The sequence below is a fragment of the Phyllobates terribilis genome, unplaced genomic scaffold (genome assembly GCF_046119375.1).
Source record: "Phyllobates terribilis strain yellow unplaced genomic scaffold, ASM4611937v1 Scaffold_11__3_contigs__length_659146591, whole genome shotgun sequence".
Taxonomy (NCBI): domain Eukaryota; kingdom Metazoa; phylum Chordata; class Amphibia; order Anura; family Dendrobatidae; genus Phyllobates; species Phyllobates terribilis.
In genome coordinates this window covers 410,968,179-410,991,539 of record NW_027362771.1, presented here as the reverse complement: position 1 = coordinate 410,991,539, position 23,361 = coordinate 410,968,179, and the positions used below count along the sequence as shown (strand labels likewise).

Sequence of the window (23,361 nt, the reverse complement as noted above, 5' to 3'; positions counted from 1 at the left end):
TCTTACCACATCCCATCCAACTCATCACCGAATCCATAACTCTGCAGGTGGGAATGCTGCATTCTGAGAGCATCTCCTTTCATGTTCTGCCTGGACTCTCTCACGCACTCTTGTTAGGCCTACCTTGGCTCCAGAAACATGCACTCGTGCTTGACTGGCAGACCGGAGAAGTCCTTCGCTGGGGACAGGACTGCCATAGGACTTGTCTAGTTCCCGTTCATCCTGCTCGTCCTTCTCCTACCCCAGTCAGTCTACCCGGTCTACCGGCTCCCTATTGGTCTTATGCGGATGTCTTCAATAAAAAAGAAGCAGATACATTACCCCCTCATAGACCATACGATTGTCCAATCGACCTGATACCCGGCTCTACTCCTCCCCGTGGGCGTATCTACCCTTTGTCCGCAGCGGAGACCCGGTCCATGTCAGAATATATTGAGGAGAATCTGGCCCGGGGATTTATCCAGAAATCTACCTCCCCGGCGGGAGCAGGCTTCTTCTTCGTCAAAAAGAAGGACGGCTCACTCCGTCCCTGTATAGACTATAGAGGCCTTAACCAGATCACGGTGAAGAATAAATACCCCCTTCCGCTCATTCCGGAATTATTTGACCGTCTGAGGGGGGCTAGAATCTTCACCAAGCTGGACCTCCGTGGGGCGTATAACCTGGTCCGTATCCGTCAGGGGGATGAGTGGAAGACGGCATTCAACACCCGGGACGGCCACTATGAATACCTGGTAATGCCCTTCGGTCTCTGTAACGCTCCTGCCGTCTTTCAAGAGTTGGTCAATGACATCTTCCGTGACCTTCTCTACTCCTGCGTGGTGGTGTACCTGGACGACATCTTGGTCTTCTCTCCGGACCTTCCTACTCACCGGAGGGATGTTCGTCAGGTCCTGCTCAGGCTCAGGCAGAACCACCTCTACGCTAAATATGAGAAGTGCATCTTTGAGCAGACCTCTCTTCCATTTCTGGGCTACATAATCTCTCAGACCGGCCTACAAATGGATCCTGAGAAACTGTCTGCCATCCAGAAGTGGCCCCGACCAGAGGGGTTGAAGGCTATTCAGCGGTTCCTGGGCTTTGCCAACTATTACCGCCTCTTCATACCGCACTTCTCTTCCCGGACTGCCCCTATCTCTGCGCTCACCTGTAAGGGTACTAATCCCAGAAGATGGCCGCCCGAAGCTGAGGAGGCCTTTCTTTCCTTAAAACAGGCCTTCTCCTCCGCCCCGGTGCTGCATCGTCCGGACGGCAACAAACAATTCGTCCTAGAAGTTGACGCTTCCTCCTCCGGAGCCGGGGCGGTACTTACCCAAAAGTCATCTTCCGGAAGAATGGTAACCTGCGCTTTTTTCTCCAAACTCTTCTCCTCTTCTGAGCGCAACTATTCTATTGGAGACCGTGAATTGTTAGCCATTAGGCTGGCACTGGAGGAGTGGCGTTACCTGCTCGAGGGGGCTCTTCACCCGATAATAATTTACACGGACCACAAGAACTTGGCTTACCTTCAGAGCGCCCAGAGACTTAACCCGCGCCAAGCCCGGTGGTCCTTGTTTTTTGCCCGCTTTGATTTTGTTCTTCATTTTTGCCCGGCAGACAAAAACATCAAAGCTGACGCCTTGTCCCGATCCTTCCTGGTATCTGATCTAGAGGAGGAACCTAAGCACATCATTGATCCCGCCAGAGTAATGCAAGTGGCTCCCGTGAATCTAAATCGTCTCCCTCCCGGTAAGACGTTTGTAACTGTACCTGATCGGAAGAAGGTCCTACACTGGGGTCACTCGTCTAAGCTAGCTGGCCACGCCGGTCAGAAAAAGACCCTCCAGCTCATTACCCGGCATTACTGGTGGCCTACCCTGCACAAGGATGTAATAGACTTTGTTTCTGCCTGTGTGTCCTGCGCCCGCAACAAAGTTCCGAGACACCTGCCAGCCGGGCGCCTTCTTCCTCTTCCAGTACCTGCTGCCCCGTGGCAGCATATTGCTATGGACTTTATAACGGATGTTCCTGTCTCTGCCGGTTGTACGGTCATTTGGGTGGTCGCTGATCGCTTCTCCAAGATGGCGCACTTCATTCCCCTGCCGGGTCTCCCGTCTGCACCCGAACTGGCTAAAGACTTTATCCGCCACATCTTTCGTCTCCATGGCCTGCCCCTCCACATCGTGTCAGATCGTGGGGTACAGTTCACCTCACGCTTCTGGAGAGCCACATGTAAGTTGCTTGACGTCACTCTGTACTTCTCCTCCGCTTACCATCCACAGTCCAATGGTCAAGTGGAGCGGATCAATCAGAACCTGACCAGTTACCTCCGGCACTTCGTTAATGCCCACCATTCGGACTGGGTGGATCTCCTACCATGGGCCGAGTTCTCTTATAATAATCACGAGAGCGAATCTTCCTCCAAATCCCCGTTTTTTGTAGTCTTCGGTCAGCATCCTCGGATCCCATTTCCCGTCTCCACCTCGGTGGACAATCTGGCTGCGGAATCTCTCGTTCGCGAATTCTCCTCCATTTGGGAGAGTACCCGATCCGCACTCCTTCAGTCGTCCGAACGGATGAAAAAACACGCTGACAAGAAACGCCTGGATCCTCCACAATTCCGTCCTGGAGATAAAGTCTGGCTCTCGTCCAAATATGTCCGGCTCAAGATTCCCTCCTACAAGTTAGGGCCTCGGTTCATCGGCCCACTGGAAGTTATCAAACAGATCAACCCGGTGGCCTATAAATTAAAACTCCCGGCCAACTTACGGATCCCTAACTCCTTCCATGTATCTCTCCTCAAACCCGTGGTACTTAACTCTTTTTCCAAGTCTACAGGTACGCCTCCTGCTCCGGTTTCCGCTGAGAACGAGTTTGAGGTAGAGAACATTTTGGCCACCAAAAGGGTAAGAGGAAAAACCTTTTTTCTGGTAGATTGGAAGGGGTTTGGTCCTGAGGAGAGAACGTGGGAGCCCCGGGAGAACATCCATGCCCCTCTCATCCTTGATAAATTTCTCTCTGGCCTAAAGAAGGGGGGGCCTAAAGGGGGGGGTACTGTAGCGTCGGCGTCCCTGCCTTCTGCTAGTCAGGGACGCTGTTCCCCTCACCTCTCCGCTCTGTGCCCGGCGTCTTCCTCCCGCTCTGCTGGCAGCGCGCGCTGCTTCCCGGCCATGGTGCTTAGGGCGCGCGCGCACTCGCTCCCCCTCTCTTAAAGGGGCCGTGCGCGCCGTCCTAAGGAGTCCCCGGCCAATGGCCGGAGGACTTCACCATACATAAGGCACCTCCTCCAAAATGGAGGTGCCCGAGCAATGTTGTTGCAAAGCCTTCACTCTGCTTCAGCCCTCAGGTCCCGTTTCCAGTTACCTGCCAGTCACCTGCCAGATTCCTGCCTGTTACCTGCCAGTCACCTGTCAGATTCCTGCCTGTTACCTGCCAGTCACCTGTCAGATTCCTGCTTGATACCTGCCAGATATCCGTTTACCTGCTTGCAAGCCTGCGGTCCGACGGTCTGCCTTCCGACACCTGTCAGTCTGTCTATGGACCAGCCTGCCCGCTCACCTGGGAGCGCCCATCTGCTGCCTGCCTGCTAGCCTACCTGGAGGCTCCGCCGTCACTTGCCGTGACCACCTGCCAGTCCAGAGACTCTTGCCTGCTCACCTGGGAGCGCTCATCTGCTACCTGCCTGCTAGCCTACCTGGAGGCTCCGCCGTCACTTGCCGTGACCACCTGCCTGTCCAGAGACTCTTGCCTGCTCACCTGGGAGCGCTCATCAGCTACCTGCCTGCTAGCCTACCTGGAGGCTCCGCCGTCACTTGCCGTGACCACCTGCCTGTCCAGAGACTCTTGTCTGCTCACCTGGGAGCGCTCATCTGCTACCTGCCTGCTAGCCTACCTGGAGGCTCCGCCGTCACTTGCCGTGACCACCTGCCTGTCCAGAGACTCTCGCCTGCTCACCTAGGAGCGCTCACCTGCTACCTGCTTGCTAGCCTACCTGGAGGCTCTGCCGTCACTAGCCGTGACCACCTGCCTGTCCAGAGACTGTCCCTGTCACTTGCCGTGAGTACCCGTCCTTCTACCCAGAGACTGTCCCTGTCACTTGCCGTGACTACCTACCCTGATACCCAGAGACTGTCCCTGTCACTTGCCGTGACTACCTGCCCTTCTACCCAGAGACTGTCCCTGTCACTTGCCATGACTACCTGCCCTTCTACCCAGAGACTGTCCCTGTCACTTGCCGTGATTACCTGCCCGTCTTCCCTGGGAGCCACCCGCTTCCTTACAAGGACCGCCCCCTTGTATAGTTGCTCAGAGGTTCCGCCTCCCAGACCCGTTACATCCGTCTTTTGGTTCGTTCTTCAAATTGGGGTCGGCGGTGCCGGAGGAGGAGAATTTTTCCGGTGATTTGGAGAGAGTTTGGACTAATGTACGTTGCAACCTTCAAGAGGCTAACAAGGAGTCCAAGAATAATTTGGCAGGAAACGTAAAGAGGTTTTGTTTAATGTGGGTGACATGGTTTGGTTGTCCTCGAAGAACCTGCGGTTGAGGATTCCCTCTAAAAAACTGGGTCCTAAGTTTGTGGGTCCATTTAAAGTGCTTCAGGTTGTTAACCCGTCTGCTGTTAGGTTGGATGTCCCTACTTCCTGGAAGATTAATCCTGTGTTTCATGTTTCCTTGTTGAAAAAGGCTGACGTATCTGATAGGGACGCCACTGTCACTGTTCCTCCTGTGGTGGAAGACGGCGAATATGAAATTTCTCGTATCTTGAATTCTAGATGGCATAGAGGGAGATTACAGTATCTTGTCTCCTGGAAGGGTTTCAGTCCCGAAGACAACTCCTGGGTAAGGACGGATGATGTCTCTGCTCCTAGGCTTGTTAAAGCTTTCCACAGGAGGTTTCCGGATAGACCTGGGCCTGGAGGATCCGGAGGATCCTCATAAAAGAGGGGGTACTGTTAGAACCCTCCTGTTTGTTTTTTCTATCTTGTGTTTTGCGGTCACGTGACAATATGCCTTTATATTCCAGCTCCGCCCTTCTGCCTGTGCTGGACTTCAGTGTTTGACTGTTTCTCTAGCCTGGTGCTTCGGTGCCTTCCTCTGTCAAGTTTGCTTGGTTCTCTGGGACCTCTAGTACTTTTTGCCTGTTTGTCTTTTTGTGTTCTGCAACAACTTCTGTTTAGGAGGTGTCCCATTTTGTCCCAGTCCTTAGTTCTTTTAGGGACCCCTCCCTTAATTCTATAGGTCTTCGTTCAGACTAGCCGAGGACTAAGGCGGGTCTGTTCACTAGAAACAGTCAGCCCGCTACATCGTAGGGATTCAGCTTAGTCTTACTGTAGGGACAGCTTTCCCCTAGCTTTCCTTAGTACATGTTGCAGATCATAACACTAAGCATATTAGCTTCAACACAGCCTGTTGCCGCTTGGCCAAGGCAGTGCTGCAGTGCTTCCAGCTTGTGACTGATGTGGTCATTTCGGAGATGGAGGCGGAAAAGGAGGAGGAGGCTGAGGAGGATGATGAGGTGCAGGAGCTGTAGACTGTGGGGGCAACCCTGATTGACCTAGGGCCTGTGATCCTTGGCGTCGGGAGGACGTGTTCCGTCCCAAGGTCCGACTGGGTCCCGGCTTCCACTATGTTAACCTAGTGTGCCGTCAGCAAGATGTACCGTCCCTGCCCACAAGCACTTGTCCACGTGTCCGTGGTTAGGTGGATTTTCCCGGTAACTGCGTTGTTGAGGGCACGGCTAATGTTTTGGGACATGTGCTTGTGTAATGCTCACACCTGGAGCAATAGTGGCGGCTGGGGACCGAGTACCAAGGAACGGCCACTGCCATCAGGTTGCAGCATTCTTCCATCTCCACGAGCCTAAAGGGCAAAATTTCGAGCGCAAGCAGTCGCGAAATGTGGGAATTTAGTAGTGTGGCCTGTGGGGCATTGGCTGCGTATTTGCGCTTGCGTTCCAAGGACTGGGGTATGGACAACTGAATGCTGCGCTGGGACAAGGACGTGCTTCCTGATGCTGCTACTTGAGAATGTGCAATGACAGGTGCAGGGCAGGACACATCTTCGCATGCACCTTGGACAAGAGATTGGCTTGCATGCACAACAGCGGAAGAAGCAATGGTGCCACCAGCAGACACTGTTCCTGGACCCTGGGGTTCAGCCTACAAAGTCGGGAGCTTTGCTGCCATGTGCCTGATCATGCTGGTGCTGGTCAGGCTGGTTGTTTTGCCACCCCTGCTAATGCTGGCCTGGCAGGTGGTGCAAATGGCCTTTTTGGGGTTATTGGCAGAGTCTTTAAAAAACAACCAGACTCGGGAAGACCTAACAGTTGTACTGGCAACTTCCTTTGTGTTGGTGTTACGGGGAACGGTTGCCTGCCTTCTGTCTGCGGCCACCACACTGCTTCTTCCTGCCTGTTGGGGGGCTCTGCCTCCCTCTCCCTGTTTGCTGCTCTCCTCGCTCTGCATGTCCTCCTGCCAGGTTGGGTCACTTATTATATCATCCACCACCTCATCTTCCACTTCCGCACTCTGGTCCTCCTCCTGACTTTCTGGCAATTGTGTCTCATCATCGTCCACCTCTTGTGACACTTTCCCACTGTCGCCTTCGTGTGACCGTGGCTGCTCAAATATTTAGGCATCGCTACATGCGATCTCCTCTTGCCCCACTTCAAGTGGACCGGGCAAGAGGCCCGAATCTATAAATGGAAAAGTGAACAGCTCTTGGGGGTGTCCAAGTGTGGGATCAGTTGTTTCTGGGAACTCGGCATGGTGGGAGGAAGGAGGTTCAGGATGAGGAATATGCGGTCCAGATTCACAGCTACTGAGACTTGACTGTGTGGAAGACAAGGTGGTGGTTGTGGTGGCTAAGTAACTTGAAGCATTATCTGCTGTCCAACCAATAACCTTTTCACACTGCTCTGTGTTCAATAGTGGTGTTCTGCGGTCCCCTATTAATTGGGACAGGAAGGTCGAGCGAGAATATGTGAGTGTTTGTTGTGGCACAATTTCAGCTTGCCCACGGCCTCGGCCTCTGCATGCACCATCACCATCACGTCCAGTTCCCCATCCCTTGCCACGTGTCTTGCCCATTTTAAATGGAGGACAATATCTTCCACGCTCACTACAAACGACTGAATTTGGAGCGAATTTATATGTGATCCGTGTAACGGACAAACCACAGTTTTAAATAGCTGGCCTGTAGGTAACTATTTTGAACAGCAAACTGGTGTCAATAGCTTCACTGACACGCTGAAACAAATTTTTAATGGAGGCTAGAAATGGCAGTATTTTTCTGAAAACGTATATGTGATCCGTGTGGCGGAGAAAACACAGTTTTACATACCTGGCTTGTAGGTAACTATTTTGAACAGCAAACTGGTGTCAATAGCTTCACTGACACACTGAAACAAATTTTTAATGGAGGCCATAAATGGCAGTATTTTCAGTGCAATTATATGTGATCCGTGTGACGGACAAACCACAGTTTTAAATAGCTGGATTTTTAGCGCTGTAATATGGAAAGGACCTGGCTGTATTCTGCAGTGCCAACAAGCAAATGACGCAGAAAAACAGTGTTTTCTGGATTGCTTTTTAAGCAACTAATGAGGATTAAGATCCAAAAAAATATATATTCCTGGCCCCTGAGACCTGGGGCTATTTCTAGAAATATCTAACAGCAGGAGCAGCAGCAGACAAAACTGGAATGTCCTATATGCACTGCAATCTGCTATATACCCTGCCTGCCTACATACACTGCCTGCCTATTATCTCTGCAGATGGATTAGTCCTCAGAAGGACTGTTTGTTGAGATGGATATGTGTCTCTAATATAGTTTGGTACACCTACACTAACTAGAAACAAGCACATCTCTCCCTAGCTCAGCAGCACCTCTCCCTACACTGTCTGATTCCGGAGTGACTGTGACGAGCATGGCGGCGCCAGGTCTGATATAGACCTAATGACGCTGTGCGCCCAGCCAATCACTGCAATGCCATAACCAATATGGCTGGGGTATTACAGTGAGTGGCAGACAATCCCTGCATGTTCACTGGCTTGTAAAGACCGCCAAACATGCAGGAAGAGGACCCGAGCTCCCGCCGAGCAGCCCCGGAAATACTCGGCGAGCGCCGAGCATCTCGAGCAGTGAGATGCTCGGGCGAGCACCGAGCAGTAGCGAGCATGCTCGCTCATCACTAGTGATAATCAAAAAATCTAGGTGTGCATAAGATAAAAACAAAATTACAAATACCCCGTAGTAAGTAAATAAATAGTAATTGTACATATACATAACATATAGTACTTAGTTAACATTGTTTTGATAAAAATAAACGTAAATGCTACCCCACTGCGTCAAGATGCACTACATCGGCATGGTACCTAATTCTTGTAGTTCACCTCACTATGTATTAACAGATGTAAAAATAGATAAGGGCAGAAGCTGGGTCCCAATTGTTCAGACACTTGTCCGTGGAAAGCTATGTAAACAAAATGAAGAACCCAAAAAAGCGGAGCAACGCCTCTGTTTGTACAAAAAACTAAACTTAAAAGTTTGGTATTGTCCCGATTGCGGTACACTTTGTCGTGGTGGGATGGCTTTTACATTTTTAGATCAAAACAATGTTAACTAAGTGCCCTATGTTATTTTCATCTACAGTTTTACTATTTATTTACTTACTACAGGGTATTTGCTCATTTTGTTTTTATCCTAGGTTCTGGGTGTTAATCAGAGAAGCAGATGCTAGAACTGACATCGCATATGTAGATGTGTATGATCAACAAAAGTAATTTATGCTATAGGGTTTTGCGACTCCAAATTCCCTTAAAGCCCCCATACATATTAGGGCGCATTCGGACGTCGGTGAAACACGCTTTGGTTACAGACCTTGATGCCTGGACTGGCCGTAGGTCTCCTGACTCGAACTTGAGAGCCTCATAAGCATATATGAGACTGTTGAGTTCAGGTCAAGAGACCTGTGGCCAGTATGTGCATGGACCATGTTTCACAGACGTCTAAATACACATTTAGACTGACATCAACTGAAGCCGCTGATATCAGTGGGGTTGGCTGACAGTCTAATGTGTATGGGAACTTCCCAACACTCCCCCAGTAGATAATGTTGGATAGTATAAGGATCCAGTACGTCCAATTTCGGACTGCTGATCTTTTTCTGCTTGGTAAGCTAAGCCACCAAACGAACCATGGTGTCATTCAGACATCCATAAATTCCCATGTGTTTTCTGTGTTTTTTTTTACAGATAGAACATGTACCTTTTTATAATCAATGTTATTTACTATAGCACTTGAGCAAAAATGTAATTAAAAACTGACTGCAGAATTCAGTGACATTGACATGATCAGAGAGCTCACACCATATTGTGAATACAGAGGGCACCTGCAGTGCAGTATATCCTGTAAAAGTGAATGGGTCCATAAAAACAAACAAAAAAACAAATAGCATTTAGGTGCCATCAATGTGCCATTTAAGTACTGCATGTTTTTTTTTCGAAAGGAGTTTTGAAAAACCTCTATAATTTGTTTTATATGAGAAAATAGATAAAACATAGATTGTAAAAACTGACAAAAGAACCAAAACTAACCCAGCACACTGAAAAATAGGTACGTTTATCACATACAATAAGAAACCAGACACATTATTGTGTAACAGTGTAATGTACATATTGCCTAGTACTATAGCGCCCTAAGTTCAGATGAGCACTGGACTTATCCATCATTTCTGCAAATTGCAGACATCACTGGCTTCATGTGCAGCTCCATGCCTCATTTACAGATGCAAGAGCAGCCTGCTACTTACATGCATTAGTCCAGTCTGTAAATCAGACCAGGCAAGAAAGAACATACTGCAATTTTTTTTATAAATCCTCTGTGTGCACTAGCCCAGAGGCTGCAATTGCTCCACATACTGTCTTTCTGCAGTCTGTTGCAGACGTGCACTTATACAGATATACTGATCAAGTGATATCTCAGGGCATGGCATGTAGCACTGCAAATTACTGTACACGAACCACTTAGGGGTCTATCCAGCTGCATGCACTGAGAAGGGACCCAGATCCCACAGGTTTGCTGACCCTGCAGCAGCGGTGGTGCAGGTGGCCTGAGCTGCACATTATTCCCATGCTGGGCTGTATGGAGCTGAGCGCCCATTATTCCCATGCTGGGCTGTATGGAGCTGAGCGCCCATTATTCCCATGCTGGGCTGTATGGAGCTGAGCGCCCATTATTCCCATGCTGGGCTGTATGGAGCTGAGCGCCCATTATTCCCATGCTGGGCTGTATGGAGCTGAGCGCCCATTATTCCCATGCTGGGCTGTATGGAGCTGAGCGCCCATTATTCCCATGCTGGGCTGTATGGAGCTGAGCGCCCATTATTCCCATGCTGGGCTGTATGGAGCTGAGCGCCCATTATTCCCATGCTGGGCTGTATGGAGCTGAGCGCCCATTATTCCCATGCTGGGCTGTATGGAGCTGAGCGCCCATTATTCCCATGCTGGGCTGTATGGAGCTGAGCGCCCATTATTCCCATGCTGGGCTGTATGGAGCTGAGCGCCCATTATTCCCATGCTGGGCTGTATGGAGCTGAGCTGCACATTATTCCCATGCTGGGCTGTATGGAGCTGAGCGCACATTATTCCCATGCTGGGCTGTATGGAGCTGAGCGCACATTATTCCCATGCTGGGCTGTATGGAGCTGAGCTGCACATTATTCCCATGCTGGGCTGTATGGAGCTGAGCGCCCATTATTCCCATGCTGGGCTGTATGGAGCTGAGCGCCCATTATTCCCATGCTGGGCTGTATGGAGCTGAGCTGCACATTATTCCCATGCTGGGCTGTATGGAGCTGAGCTGCACATTATTCCCATGCTGGGCTGTATGGAGCTGAGCGCCCATTATTCCCATGCTGGGCTGTATGGAGCTGAGCGCCCATTATTCCCATGCTGGGCTGTATGGAGCTGAGCGCCCATTATTCCCATGCTGGGCTGTGTGGAGCTGAGCGCCCATTATTCCCATGCTGGGCTGTATGGAGCTGAGCGCACATTATTCCCATGCTGGGCTGTATGGAGCTGAGCGCACATTATTCCCATGCTGGGCTGTATGGAGCTGAGCGCACATTATTCCCATGCTGGGCTGTATGGAGCTGAGCGCACATTATTCCCATGCTGGGCTGTATGGAGCTGAGCTCACAGCCCCTGGACAGCCTCACCAGCTGCTGCAGCCAAGAAAGGCAGAGCCTGGAGTAGGAGCAGCCGCAGCTCCTGCCTGATGGCTCTGGGCGGGTTCACTGCCACTAAAGCTTTTTATCTTGTTTATTGTCCCTAACGGCCACTTGGTTGTATAAATTCTAAATAGCATCTGTCCTGACAGCACAAGGATCCCCATGGCGTGTGCAGCCCTGACAGCCTGCTGAAGCCACCCTGGGAGCTAACTTCTTGGCCAGTGTGCGTCCTGGGGGTAGGGCTGTGCGCCCTTTTGCCTGCGTAACGCTATTTTGGAGCAGGGTACATAGGAGCCGGAGGCTAGATAACTCTGAGCTGCGGTAGATAACGTTTCTGCTGTGTCTTCTCTTAGCTTTCAGCTTCCTCCTAATGTGAGAAGACTCTTCTTTATTCTTTTGGACAGGACCCTGTGGAGCACATAGATCTGAGCCTGGGCACGGAGACTAGTGTGGATCTGGAGGAGAAGCTGCACCAGGATGAGGCTGGCTACTCTGCTGGGGTTGGCACTGGGATTTACAGTGTTGTTCTCCTTCAGTGCCAGTCAAGGTGCTGACAAAGATGTGACATCAGAGACAGTGAAGGAATCCAGAGCCAGCAGAGCCAAGAGAAGAGGTGGAGGTGCAGGAGTGGGGCATGATGTCCTAAAAGGGTAATTATCAACTATTCACTGCAAATGTGTCAGTGACCCTGTGATGTCTATGCTCTTCAGTAATCATTACCATATATGACTATTCATCTTCTCTTCATCCCTTCTATTTGGAGGAATTCATGTAATTAAATGGTAGATTGGGATAAATTAGATTCTAATTATAGTGTCTGCTTAAAAATGCCTAGAGCCATTGTATTGTAATGTCTATCTATCTATGTCATCTATTATCTACTATCTATCTATACATTATCTGTCTATATATCCATACATTATCTAACTCTCATCTATTTATCTATTATCTATCTACTATCTATCTATATATCCATACATTATCTAACTCATCTATCTATCGATCTCATCTATTATCTATCTATCTCATGTATTATCTATCTACTATCTATCTATACATTATCTGTCTATATATCCATACATTATCTATCTAACGCTCATCTATCCCATATATATCTATCTACTATCTCATCTATTGTCTATTTATCTATCCATGTAATATGTTAGTATATGCACCTTATTTATTGTCTAATGATTATGAATTTAATTTATTGACAATATTTTCAATATTTATATGCAGATATGTAATTATTATTTATTTCTTCATTTATATTGTTTATTTTGTGGGTGCGGATTTGAAGCAGGTTTCACTAGTAAACTGAAGAAAGGAACTTCATATGCGCTGGGTATAACTATGAAATAATGCCTCTTGGCACAGTTATATCAAGGTGCCAGCACCACTAAACTGTGCCAGATTTGTCTACAAGTCCAGTGTCATTATCCAGAGATACTTAAGATTATTTAAGCAAATGCAAATGTTAGGAACTTTCTGCCTTTAATCAGTAGGGTGGGTTCTATATGGCACAGACACTGGGATCTTGATGTTATATCATGTCGATTACACAAAAATGGGGAGTGGAACTTTACATCATGAGTAGAGATTTACTTCACTGATAGCTCTTGTTCTCACTCACTAGGCTTATATGGTATACAGATATTTTAAGGGATTAGATAGGTTTACTGTCATATCGGTTTTTTTTTGGTTTTTTTTTCACAACTGAATTAGGATGTATAGAACTTTTTATGCAGATAAAAAATGTAATTGTCTGCAATATTTATTTTGAAAGTAGTCGGGAAATGCCATTCAAAACATGATGTGGCCCATGCAACGTCTATATATATATATATATATATATATATATATATATATATATATATATATATATATATATATATATATATATATATATACACAGTATGTGTGTATGTTTATAGTATACACACATGTATAGTAAACTACATAGAAAGAAAATGTAATGATATACTCGACAGTTGTATATGATTTACACACATACCATGGGCTTCCAAAATTGCTAATTTATTTGATAATTGCAGTGTTAAACATATGAATGAGTTAAGGTGACATGTTCAGTGACGCATCTGATGCTGTAATATTACACTGATTCCATGGTGTCATTTGTCTGTTACTGTGAATTTGCTATGGGACCCCTGACAGAGATTAAGTTAGAGAATTGTTCTGACAGCCTGCATAAAAATGACAGGATATAGAGAGCTCATGCCAAAGTATGTCAGCTATGTGCAGATTTTTTTTCTAACATAATAAAAGTGAATTATTGTAGAGAGCACATTTTTCCAAACACTTTTGTTTAGAACATGGCTGATGTATGTGGACATACTTTATCGTGTGCAGTTGGCGTCTCTCTGACATATATTGCATCACGTTAAACTGGAGGTTACCTAAACACTTGGAGTATGTAAGCGAGGCGCATTCCAGGAAGAGAAAGCAGTCAAGTAAATCCAAGCAAATACTAATATTCTTGCAGTGTCACAGTTTTGTAATCTGGTATTGTTATATATGAGATATATAGTGGTATAATAGAATTGAGGAACGATAGATAGATAGATGTAAAAAAAAAAAACAATTACAGCGGCACTTGTATATATGTGGGTGCAAACCCCATGAAACGTATCCAAATGTCCAAAAAATATAATCCCTGTGAAAAAAGGAAGCTTGAGGAAGGCACAGTATTGTGCTTGGATCCAAAACACATTTACATTATGTGTGAATAACAAGAGATGGTTTTCACTTACATGGCATTGGTCTGCTGTTCTTTTTCCCTGCATTAGATAGGTACTAGATATATATACATTGGGTACGGAAAGTATTCAGACCCCTTTAAATTTTTCACTCTTTGTTTCATTGCAGCCATTTGGTTAATTCTAAAAAGTTCATTTTTTTCTTATTAATGTACACTCTGCACCCCATCTTGACTGAAAAAAAAACAAATGTAGAAATTTTTGCAAATTTATTAAAAAAGAAAAACTGAAATATCATGTGGTCATAAGTATTATGTAGTATTATATGTGGTCATATAGTTCTGAAGCCACTCCTTTGTTATTTTAGCTGTGTGCTTAGGGTCATTGTCTTGTTGGAAGGTGAACATTTGGCCAAGTCTGAGGTCCTGATCACTGTGGAAGAGGTTTTCATCCAGGATATCTCTGTACTTGGCCGAATTCATGTTTCCTTCAATTGCAACCAGTCGTCCTGTCCCTGCAGCTGAAAAACACCCCCATAGCATGATGCTGCCACCACCATGTTTCACTGTTGGGATTGTATTGGGCAGGTGATGAGCAGTGCCTGGTTTTCTCCACACATACCGCTTAGAATTATCACCAAAAAGTTCTATCTTCGTTTCATCAGACCAGAGAATCTTATTTATCATAGTCTGGGAGTCTTTCATGTGTTTTTGAGCAAACTCTAGGCGGGCTTTCATATGTCTTGCACTGAGGAGAGGCTTTCGTCGAGCCACTCTGCCATAAAGGCCCGACTGGTGGAGGGCTGCAGTGATAGTTCACTTTGTGGAACTTTCTCCCATCTCCCTACTGCATCTCTGGAGCTCAGCCACAGTGATCTTGGGGTTCTTCTTTACCTCTCTCACCAAGGCTCTGCTCCCACGATTGCTCAGTTTGGCTTGACGGCCAGGTCTAGGTAGACTTCTAGTGGTCCCAAATTTCTTCCATTTAAGGATTATGGAGGTCAGTGTGCTCTTAGGAACCTTGAGTAATGCAGAAATTCTTTTGTAACCTTGGCCAGATCTGTGCCTTGCCACAATTCTGTCTCTGAGCTCCTTGGGCAGTTCCTTTGAGCTCATGTTTCTCATTTGGTCTGACAAGCACTGTGAGCTGTGAGGTCTTATATAGACAGGTGTGTGCCTTTCCGAATCAAGTCCTATCAGTTTAATTAAACACAGCTGAACTCCAATGAAGGAGTAGAACCATCTCAAGGAGGATCACAAGAAAATGGACAGCATGTGACTTAAATATGAGTGTCTGAGCAAAGAGTCTGAATACTTATGACCATGTGATATTTCAGTTTTTCTTTTTTAATAAAGTTGCAAAAATTTCTACATTTCGTTTTTTTTTTCAGTCAAGATGGGGTGCAGAGTGTACTTTAATGAGAAAAAAAATAAATTTTTTAGAATTTACCAAATGGCTGCAATGAAACAAAGAGTGAAAAATTTAAAGGGGTCTGAATACTTTCCGTACCCACTGTAATATATATATATATTATATATATTTTATTATGAATATACATATTTATTATGCGTTTGGAGGAGTACTGCAGGTCTTAAGAGGAGTCTGTCGCTCTCAAAATGTATTTTTAGACGAGTTATAGTGAGATGTAGGGAACTTAGCCCCTGTAAAAATCATACTAGCACTCTACCTGTTTACAGGTACAGTTGTTGAGAAAATAACTTTTAATTCGCTTATAAATGAGGGGGCTTTGGTGCACCCTTGGCATGGCCAAGAGCTCAGTGCACTATTATGTGTCCTCATTTTCAATGTTGGAGGCTTCCACCACTTCTGATTGACAGCGCTCACTTCCCAGAGTGAGCGCTGCATGAAGTCAGCCAGGTGCGTTCTCCTCCCTTGCTCCCTGTGCACACAGTGGACTGGTGCATTTTCCTCCCTTGCTCCCCACACACACAGTGGCCAAGTATGTTCTTCTCTCTTGTTCCCCGTGCATACAGTGGCCCATTGCATTCTTCTCCATTGCTCCCCACGTGCACAGTGGCCCGGTGCATTCTCCTCCCTTGCTTCCCGTGCACACTGTGGCCCGGTGTGTTCTTCTCCATTGCTCCCCGCGCACACAGTGGTCATGTATGTTCTCCTCTCTTGCTCCCTACACACAGTGGCCGGGTGCATTCTCCTTTCTTGCTCCCCGTGCACACAGTGGCCTGTTACATTCTTCTCCATTGCTCCCCGCACGCACAGTGGCTGGGTGCATTCTCCTCTCTTGCTCCCCGTGTGCACAGTGGCTGGGTGCATTCTCCTCTCTTGCGCCCCGCGTGCACAGTGGTCGGGTGCATTCTCTTCCCTTGCTCCCCATGCACACAGTGGTCAGGTGCGTTCTTCTACCTTGTTCCCCGTGCACACAGTGGCCCATTGCGTTCTTCTCCATTGCTCCCCGCATGCACAGTGGCCAGGTGCATTCTCCTCCCTTGCTCCCCACGTGCACAGTGGCCAAGTGCATTCTCCTCCCTTGCTCCATGTGCACACTCTGGCCCGGTGTGTTCTTTTCCATTGTTCCCCGTGCACACAGTGGTACTGTATGTTCTCCTCTCTTGCTCCCTGCACACACAATTGCCCAGTCTGTTCTTCTGTCTTGCTCCCCATGCGCACAGTAGCTGGGTGAATTCTCCTCCCTTTCTTCCCGCGCGCACAGTGGCCAGGTGTGTTCTCCTTTCTTGCTCGCCGTGCAAACAGTGGCCTGTTACATTCTGCTCCATTGCGCCCTGCACGTACAGTGGCCAGGTGTGTTCCCCTCTCTTGCTCCCGAGCGCACAGTGGCCGGGTGCATTCTCTTCCCATGTTCCCCATGCACACAGTGGTCAGGTGCGTTCTCCATTGCTCCCCGCACGTACAGTGGCCGGGTGTATTCCCCTCTCTTGCTCCCTGAGTGCACAGTAGCGGAGTGCATTCTCTTCCCTTACTCCCCATGCACACAGTGGTCAGGTGCGTTCTTCTACCTTGTTCCCCGTGCACACAGTGGCCCATTGCGTTCTTCTCCACTGCTCCCCGCATGCACAGTGGCAGGTGCATTCTCCTCCCTTGCTCCCCATGTGCACAGTGGCTGGGTGCATTCTCCTCTCTTGCGCCCCGCGTGCACAGTGGTCGGGTGCATTCTCTTCCCTTGCTCCCCATGCACACAGTGGTCAGGTGCATTCTTCTACCTTGTTCCCCGTGCACACAGTGGCCCATTGCGTTCTTCTCCATTGCTCCCCGCATGCACAGTGGCCAGGTGCATTCTCCTCCCTTGCTCCCCACGTGCACAGTGGCCAGGTGCATTCTCCTCCCTTGCTCCATGTGCACACTCTGGCCCGGTGTGTTCTTCTCCATTGTTCCCCGTGCACACAGTGGTCCTGTATGTTCTCCTCTCTTGCTCCCTGCACACACAATTGCCCAGTCTGTTCTTCTGTCTTGTTCCCCATGCGCACAGTAGCTGGGTGAATTCTCCTCCCTTTCTTCCCGCGCGCACAGTGGCCAGGTGTGTTCTCCTTTCTTGCTCGCCGTGCAAACAGTGGCCTGTTACATTCTGCTCCATTGCTCCCTGCACGTACAGTGGCCGGGTGTGTTCCCCTCTCTTGCTCCCGAGCGCACAGTGGCCGGGTGCATTCTCTTCCCTTGTTCCCCATGCACACAGTGGTCAGGTGCGTTCTTCTCCATTGCTCCCCGCACGTACAGTGGCCGGGTGTATTCCCCTCTCTTGCTCCCTGAGTGCACAGTAGCTGAGTGCATTCTCTTCCCTTGCTCCCCATGCACACAGTGGTCAGGTGCATTCTTCTCCATTGCTCCCCGCACACACAGTGGCTGGGTGCATTCCCCTCTCTTGCTCCCCGTGCTCACAGTGACCAGGTGTGTTCTCTTCCCATGCTTCTCTCTGTTGAGGCCCTGGCTACTCTTATACACCTGGAAGTGTAGCATGTATGCAGGTGCCCACACGCCAGCTGACTTTAAGCAGTGCTTGCTCTAGGAATCAAAGGCAGGGGAAGAGCCCAACATGCAAAATAAGGGGGCATAACTGTGTAGCGAGCTCTTGGCCATGCCAAGGGTGCACAGAAGTCCCCTCATTTGCATATGAATTTAAATTATTTTCTTGGGCATTGTTCCAATAACAGATAGCCCTGATAAAAATCATACTAGCACTAAGTCCCAAATATCATGGTACAGCTCGTTTAAAATGCATTCTGGGGGTGACAAACTGCCTATAACTACTGAAATTCACTTGTGATGTAGTGTGCACTGTAGCTTGTAGGTGGGAGTCAAATGGCTTCTACAAAGGTAAGTGCTATAGAGCTGTGGGTGCTCCCATATATTAAAATGTCTAAGAAAATTTATTAGAGCTTCATTTCCTCTTGTGTTTGAAAGAGATGAATGAGTTACTAGCATTGTATAATTATCCTTTGGTAGTGATGATGCTGCAGAGATGATGGCCTATACTATGATGCTCTACAGCTGTGGTAGTAGTAGTAGTAATCAATTAAAAGTTTAAGCTCAAGCATATGCAAAAGTTTATGTATTGTAAATTTGTGCAAGTCTTCTGGTTTTAGGAAATAGTTGTCCTCATTACATTAGTTATTGTGATGAGAAGTGTCATCAATGATCAGTATCTGAACAAACAATGAATCCCAAACTGGAAAGCGAACTGCTCTCTTGTCTGCAAGACATTGTGTAATTGTGGGCTGCTGGTAGTTACTGGTTATATTGGTTTATTTCATTAGATCCATATATATGACAATGCGTTTTCTACTAGGAATTTCTATTCATCGTTCTTTCTTTGTAGAGCTTAAAAGGGATTTTCAACTTTACTTTTATTTTAACAAATATGTTGGGGGACATCATTTTGTGTTAATGACTCAGGTTCTCTGACATATTTTGGCTACTCTGCATAGTAATTCTCCGATCCACGCCCCCTTGGTAAAGACCATAAAAAATAGCCCATATCACTGGAATCATATGGTGGATTTTAAAAAAAGTGGAATACTTAGTACTCAGGGGAGTAAAGGGAATACAACAGAAGCAAAAACTGGACACTTTTGACCTGGTGATAGATCTTTGTTAAAATAAAGAACGCATTTCTATATGTCATTCACAAACATTGTCATAGAAACTGATTGTAGTACACAATGAAGGAATGAGGCATATATCCCTATTATAATTCCTCATAAACATGGGGAAAACCTCTTTCAGATGTTACTATGGTCAGCAATAAAACCAAACCCATTAGCGCTGCAAGATGTAGGGGGTCTAAGCATGCTAAATGAGGCCAACCACACTAGTTATATGGCCTTGTTTATGTACCATGGCACAGTGATTAAATATAATTGTGCTGCTTCAGTCATATAATTATATGCTTAGACTTTGTGTTGGGTAAGCATCCCCTTATAATATTTATACTATAGTATGTTTTGAATATTCTTGGTACCCATACCCATCAAGTCTCTAAAAGTTTACCTTTTTTGTGGGGAGGTGAGGGGGGTAGGGATTGGGCATTGTATATCTGTTATTAGTACTGTCACAATAGGTTTCCCAAAAATAAACCTTCAGTGTGAAATGGATATATTACAGGGGTTGTCCAGTCTCAACATATTGATGACCTATCCATTGGCCAGGTCATCAATATCAAATTAGGGGGGTGCAACACCTAGCAACTTTTATTTACTCTTCACCAGATGTAAACACTTTAAATGGAGCAACGAAGTGCTGCTCCATTCACCGTGTAGTGGCTGCTCCTGGGTACTGCAGAACAGCTTCTATTAGAAGTTCTGCAACTCCATTCAAAGTGTTTACATCTGTCAGCTTGCAGAGCAAATAACAGCTGGTCGCCGGGTGTCGGACCACCACCGATCTGATATTGATGACCTATACCATGGATAGGTCATCAATATGTTGTGAGCTGATGACCCTTTAAACATAACTAACCACTTGGAAGATAATGCAAATATATTTTTAAAAAATATATTTACATAGTGTTCTATAATATAAGCTTTCTCTTTAATATAGCTCCATCATTTTCCACAGCACTTTACAGATATTGTCATCACTGTCCCCATTGGGGCTCACAATATAAATTCCCTATCAGTATGTCTTTGGATTGTGGGAGGAAACCGGAGAAAACCCACACAAACACCCACAAAAAAAATTCTATGTTTTTTAAAGAAGGTTTGTGTGGTAACAAAACATACACCGAAGCAGAAAATAAAATAAGAGAACCAGATAATCAGTTGATAATTCCACCACCACACCAACAATGCTGGTCACTGTTGGGGAGATTTTAAGAAGAATACTGAATCTTTTGTGGTTTATGCTTTTTAATTTATTGGGCAATTTTTCTGTGATCTCCCATAACTCCTTTAATTATTATTTTTTTATTTCAAAACTATTCAGGTTGCCCTTAGAAACAGACCACAGTCTTTCCACTCGGTTGTCAGCTATGTGACTTGACACATTGCACCCAATTTTTAGCTTTGTTCTGAACCCCTACAAGGCAGGAGATTGAGAAAAGTAACAGCATGTCAATTTTAAATTGTAAAAACCGAAGCAAATTATTTTACATAGATTTTAACTGTGAAATATTGGTCAAACGCCAACTTTTTATAACGATGCATCATATAGCATCTCCGTATAGTGTTAACTAGTAAAGTTTTCTCAAAAATGTTTTTAAAGGGAACCATTCCAAGTATGAACCAGTTAAAAAGAGAGCAAATCTAATCAGGTTGTGTTGCATGGAGAAAATTACATGACGTACAGGGTCTGAACAAGAGAGTGTGTATAATAGAGAGATAGAGAGTGTGCATAATATAGAGATAAAGAATGTGTAATATTTCTATGGAATGTGTCACTTTGATTGCTGTTCTCTCTTATTAGTTACTTTTCACTTGCTGAATGGAGGTGCCGGCTTTCTAGATAATTAGACTCCATTGCATGAATATAACATTTGTATGCAAATTGGGATTGGAAGGCTTCATTAGATCTGGAAGTTGTCTACCCCAGTCACCAGCACGTTCAGCATACTACAGTGCTAGTGATGAGACTTTGGGAGCACTTGTAAGTAATGTTTACGTTGGCTGCAATCTTTATCCAGTGCTTAGAATGTGAGCAGTGATTCAGTGTGAACTTTCCGTTAACCCTGTTTAATGACGGAATCAGCAGTAACCGTATAGGTGAAGGGAGATGCTTTCCTTTTTTCAAGTAGAAGGGATAACCCCATCATCCTGTGGAGTGTAAGAGACTATCATAGTTTATAGCTAAACAAGCTGGTAACAATCTTTAATTTGTAACAGTTGTGCAGTACAGTAAAGTTTTATGTGTTGTATGCGTCAGGCCTGTGAGATTTTTATTTTTTACATGCTGAGAAATGAAGTCATTGACAATCTCATTGGCCTTTCTTATCTAAACTATCTTAGTTTTACAAGTGTTGAGCTTTCAAAGTTCTTAATATGTATAAAACTAGTTGGCAGGATTCAAGATTGGATTGTCTTATGCTTATACAACTATTCGTTTCATCAAATTTGTGCATGGCTTTAATTTGTTGTTGAATTTAGACAAAAGACTTGTAATTTTTAATTTACCTAAAAGGGCTGTTTCACACGTCAGTGTGTCCGGTACGTGTGGTGACAGTTTCCACACATATTGGAGACACTGACACAAGTAGACCCGTTCAAATCTATGCACATGTCAGTGTGTTTCCACGGACCGCGTGTCCGTGTGCTCCACACGTAGACATGTCCATTTTTTACACGCTTCACGGTCCGCAAAATGATATCCGTGTGTCATCTCAGTGTGACACGTACCGGCGCCTGTGAATCAGTGCTACAGTTAGTGCTGTTCCCAAGCACCAGGTGCTGAACGCTGCCCTCATCATTGTCCTTTGCTCGCACTGTAATTAGCAAGAGCAAGGGACAATGTTGGGAGTAGTATTGTCTGCTCCTGCAGTGTCCATGTGACGCGGAGGAGCCAGAGAGAATGAGCCGCTCCAGCGAGCTCAGGAGCGGTGTCCTTTCACTCAGTGAGCGTCGCTCAGTGCAGGGCCCAGTTTCCTGGAGCCTCTCCTCAGCATCTGCGGTCAGAGGATTACAGCGGGGGATATCTCCAGACAGGTGAGTATAAGGATTTTATTATTTTATTCTTATTTTTTACACATGAACACTGTGGAAGCAGACTACTACTCCCAACATTGTCCCTTGCTCGTGCTGATCATGTTTTTGCAGCATTTTTACATGCGGATTCGACTTGCATTTTTCAAATGCATTGGGTAGTCAAATCCGCATATGGAAACGCACAAATAATGGACATGCTGCGGATTTTTCCGCACAGAAAATCCGCTGCGGAAAATTCCGCAGCATGTGCACAGAACATGCGGACTTTCATTGGGGACCATGGGGCACGTATTACCAAGCGTTTTAAAAGCATTTCCGCTGCAGAAATTCTGCAGCAAAAACGCTTGAAAAACGCATCGTGGGCACACAGCCTAAGAGTATGTGCACATGACGTCTTTTTCAGGCGGATTCCATCTGAAACCTGCCCGAAAAAGCGCAGCAAAAAAATGAACCCAGTGCACAGCAATGCAAAAATGACATTGCTGTGCAAAGTTCAGTCTTTTGTTATGTCTTTGAACCGCTTTAGGGGTCAGAAATCATAAAAAAAGTAACTTGTTCATTCTTCAGGTGGCTTCATATGGAAGCCACCTGCTCTTTATAGTTAAAAAATTGGAAAAAGATGCAAAACACGACGGCCAAACTAACAGCAAAGCCACTTCAGGAAAAAAAATGCTGGCTTTTTCCTGAAGCGGCTCAGCCTAGGAGAACCTCGGCATTGCTGTCAGAATAGAGTGGTCATATGCCCATATCCTCAAGGTATGTTCACATTGAGTGTTTTTGCTGAATTTTTGGAGCCAAAACCCTCCAAATCTATGTGCACACAGAATGCAATCCAAGTCCTTCTTCAAAATTCAAAACTCCTCAAAATTTTTAAGTTTCCACTTTCTTTTTGCTGAATTTTCGGAGCAAAAGCACTGTGTACACTAAGCCAAACTCTCCAATCAAAACTTGTGGGTTTTAAACTCCTCTTGGTTTTTGGAAGAGTTTCTGCTCCTAAAACTCCTGAAGAAAACCCAAGATGTGTGTTCACCGTCCTTTTGCTGAGTTTCAGTTTTTTGGAGTGGAAGCTGAGCAGAAACCCCAATGTTTTGATTAGGATTTGGAACATTTCCACCTAATCTATGCTCTAAAAACTCCTCAAAAATCCTTTAGATACTGGTGTACTTGCATCGTTTTTACTAGAGGGAGACGCTGCAGGAAAACGCCGTCAGTGTTTTACCTGAAGCACCTTTTCTAAAGTCTGTCTGGACGTCTATTGCCATGGATTTTCTGCCAGCGTCTTTTTGGAGACCCCAATGCACATTAGATGGTC

General features: G+C 46.2%; 1 protein-coding gene across 2 annotated transcripts in view; it reads left to right on the top strand.

Annotated features, from left to right (window-relative positions):
* Positions 1-11,214: 11,214 nt before the first annotated feature.
* Positions 11,215-23,361, top strand: part of FBN1 (fibrillin 1) — a 305,286-nt gene continuing 293,139 nt past the window's right edge. Inside the window, exons 1-2 of one of the 2 annotated variants that reach the window (XM_073653071.1) lie at positions 11,215-11,432; positions 11,614-11,859. In XM_073653071.1, the coding sequence (XP_073509172.1) occupies positions 11,687-11,859 (173 nt within the window). In that variant the 5' untranslated portion in view covers positions 11,215-11,432; positions 11,614-11,686. Of the gene's footprint in view, positions 11,531-11,613; positions 11,860-23,361 lie in introns of both variants that reach the window. The other variant, XM_073653070.1, reaches the window with a different exon arrangement.